This window comes from Engraulis encrasicolus, chromosome 5, assembly GCF_034702125.1.
Source record: "Engraulis encrasicolus isolate BLACKSEA-1 chromosome 5, IST_EnEncr_1.0, whole genome shotgun sequence".
NCBI classification, from domain to species: domain Eukaryota; kingdom Metazoa; phylum Chordata; class Actinopteri; order Clupeiformes; family Engraulidae; genus Engraulis; species Engraulis encrasicolus.
This window is the reverse complement of record NC_085861.1, coordinates 34,459,000-34,461,499: the sequence shown is the minus strand read 5'-3', so window position 1 is coordinate 34,461,499 and position 2,500 is coordinate 34,459,000. Positions and strand designations below refer to the sequence as shown.

The following is a 2,500-nucleotide window of genomic DNA, read 5'->3' as shown; positions in this document are numbered from 1 at the left end:
GCCCTGAAATATTAAAATTAATTTTGCCCTGAAATCTTCTGCCCTGGTGCAAAACTAAAAAACTAAACATCCAAAAAAACTTTACAATACAGCTTCTTAAATAATACTAACCACAGCTCTTAACAGGATTTTTTTTTTTTTTACATTTATGAGATTTATGACTGGAAATTGGAGTAGAATATATTTTAGGATTTAGACCTATTCCATTCATTTTTCACTTACAGTAACTGTGTTCGCCAACTAGGTGGAACTGCAAGCTTATTGGCTACAATGGGCACCAATCAGAGTGAGCTTTCTCATCTATTCTGCTTTCTCCGGAAGGGCATAGGTCATGTTAAATAATAACATGGGAATAGAAGAGGGGCTACTCAGTATCACTCAAAGGAGAAAAAAATAACTGCTGCATCACCATGGCAGGTGATTGAGAGCAGTGCAGAGTGAGTTGGTGCCACCTACAGTTTATCCAGCATCAGCACAGCAGTCAGAAACAGAACAAGTAAAACTCAGACAGCCATAACAAGGAGACAATGGGGCGACAGAGGAATTTGAATTTGATTAGATACAATTAGATTAACCTAAGTTCAACTCAATTTTATGATTTCAATTCGGTTCAATACCATTGGGTTTAATGTAATGACAATTCATTAGCATAATCTGGGAAAGGAGAGGAGGAGGAGAAGGAGAATGGGCGCTGGAGAGAGGAGTACACGAGCAGGCAGCTGTGCCTCTTTCAGTGTTTCGAGCTTCCCTAGTATGCTCTCCCCATGGAATAGGACAGAGGGTAGAGCGAGAGCGAGAGCGGTGAAGAGGGAAGGAGAGGAGAAGAGGAGAAGAGAGGAGAGAAAAAGAGGAGGGGAGAGGAGGAGAGGAGGGGAGAGGAGAGGAGGGGAGAGGAGGGGAGGGGAGGAGAGGAGTGCAGAGGAGAGGAGAGGAGAGGAGAGGAGAGGAGAGGAGGAGAGGAGGGGAGGGGAGGGGAGGAGAGGAGAGGAGAGGAGAGGAGAGGAGAGGAGAGGAGAGGAGAGGAGAGGAGAGGAGAGGAGAGGAGAGGAGAGGAGAGGAGAGGAGAGGAGAGGAGGAGAGGGTTGTATCTCCTTGAGTGGTTCGCTGAGGATGTTCTCTTCATGGGATATGAGATAGACAGAGGGACAGGAAAAAGACAGGAGGAGAAGAGGAGAAGATAGGGGAGAAAGAGAGACAAGAGCACAGGAGTGGACAGGAGAGAAGAGCAATACTGTACCTCCTCGCGGAGCTCTCCCAGGATCTTCTCCTCATGAGTAAGAGAATGAGAAAAGGAGGAGGAGAGGAAAGAAGAGGAAATAAGGGAGGAGACAGAGGGAGAAGACAAGAGAAGACAAGAGGGAGAGGAGGAGAGAGTCATACTGTAGGCCTACCTCCTTGAGTGAACCGGTGAGCTCCCCCATGATGTTCTCCTCATGAATACGAGATAGACGACAGAGGCGGTGGAATAGAGAAAGTGGAGGAGAAGTGGAAGAGAGAGGAGGAAAGTAGGAAGAGAGAGGAGGAGAGCAGGAAGAGAGGGAGGAGAGCAGAGCACCTACTTGAGTGGAGAGTTGAGCTGAGCTCCTTAGGACGCTCCCATTGAAAAGGAGAGAGGATAGAGAAAGTAGAGGAGGAGGAGGAGGGAGAAGAAGGAGAGGATCAAGAGGATCAAGGGAGAAAGTAGGGAGAAAGAAATGGAGAGGAGTAGAAGAAAGAAGAAAGAGAGGAGAAGAGGGGGACGGGGGAAGAATAATACTGTACCTCCTTAAGAGAGTGGTTTGACTGACCTCCCGCAGTAGCTGTTTTCATGGGAAAAGCAGGAGAGGATAAAGGGAGAGGAGATGGCCAAGGTGGAAGAGAGGAGAGAGGGAGAGAAGGAGGAGGAGAGAACCATACTGCACCTCCTTGAGTGGTTCGCTGAGCTCCCCCAGGATGTTCTCCTCGTCAAACATCTTGCCCTGGAAGCGATGCTCGTAGTACTCGTGGATCTTCTGCCGCATGTCAGCTGGCAGCTTATGGAACGACATGTACTGCTCCACCTGCTTATACTGCACAACACAGACACACACACAGCCAACGCATCACAAACCTGCTCTCGTGCTGTACATACAACACAAACACACACACAGCCAACGCATCACAATCCTGCTCTCGTGCTGTACATACAACACAGACACACACACAGCCAACGCATTACAAACCTGCTCTCATACCAGGGGCAGGTCGACCGGGCAATTTCCCAGGGCAGCAACTGAGAGGGAGCAGCATCATCATGAAACCCTGCCCCCAACAATGACTGAAAATCTTAATTGTTAAAATAGCTATAAACATATAAACACATTGTTTAAAAGGTGTAATTCCCACATTGTTACCATACTGTTGCAATAATAACATAGCCTACTATTAGTGGGTCTTTCGCATATTTTTTTAAATAGTTAAAATTTAAGTCCTGTTTACAGAACACAACACAGAGAGCTGTTGTATTGTGCAGCACCACTTG

General features: G+C 47.0%; 1 protein-coding gene across 1 annotated transcript in view; it reads right to left on the bottom strand.

Moving 5' to 3' along the window:
- LOC134449772 (potassium/sodium hyperpolarization-activated cyclic nucleotide-gated channel 2) overlaps positions 1-2,500 on the bottom strand; it is a 43,748-nt gene that overhangs the window by 8,569 nt on the left and 32,679 nt on the right. Inside the window, exon 6 of the mRNA XM_063199880.1 lies at positions 1,902-2,048. Within this exon, the coding sequence (XP_063055950.1) occupies positions 1,902-2,048 (147 nt within the window). The remainder of the gene's footprint in view (positions 1-1,901; positions 2,049-2,500) is intronic.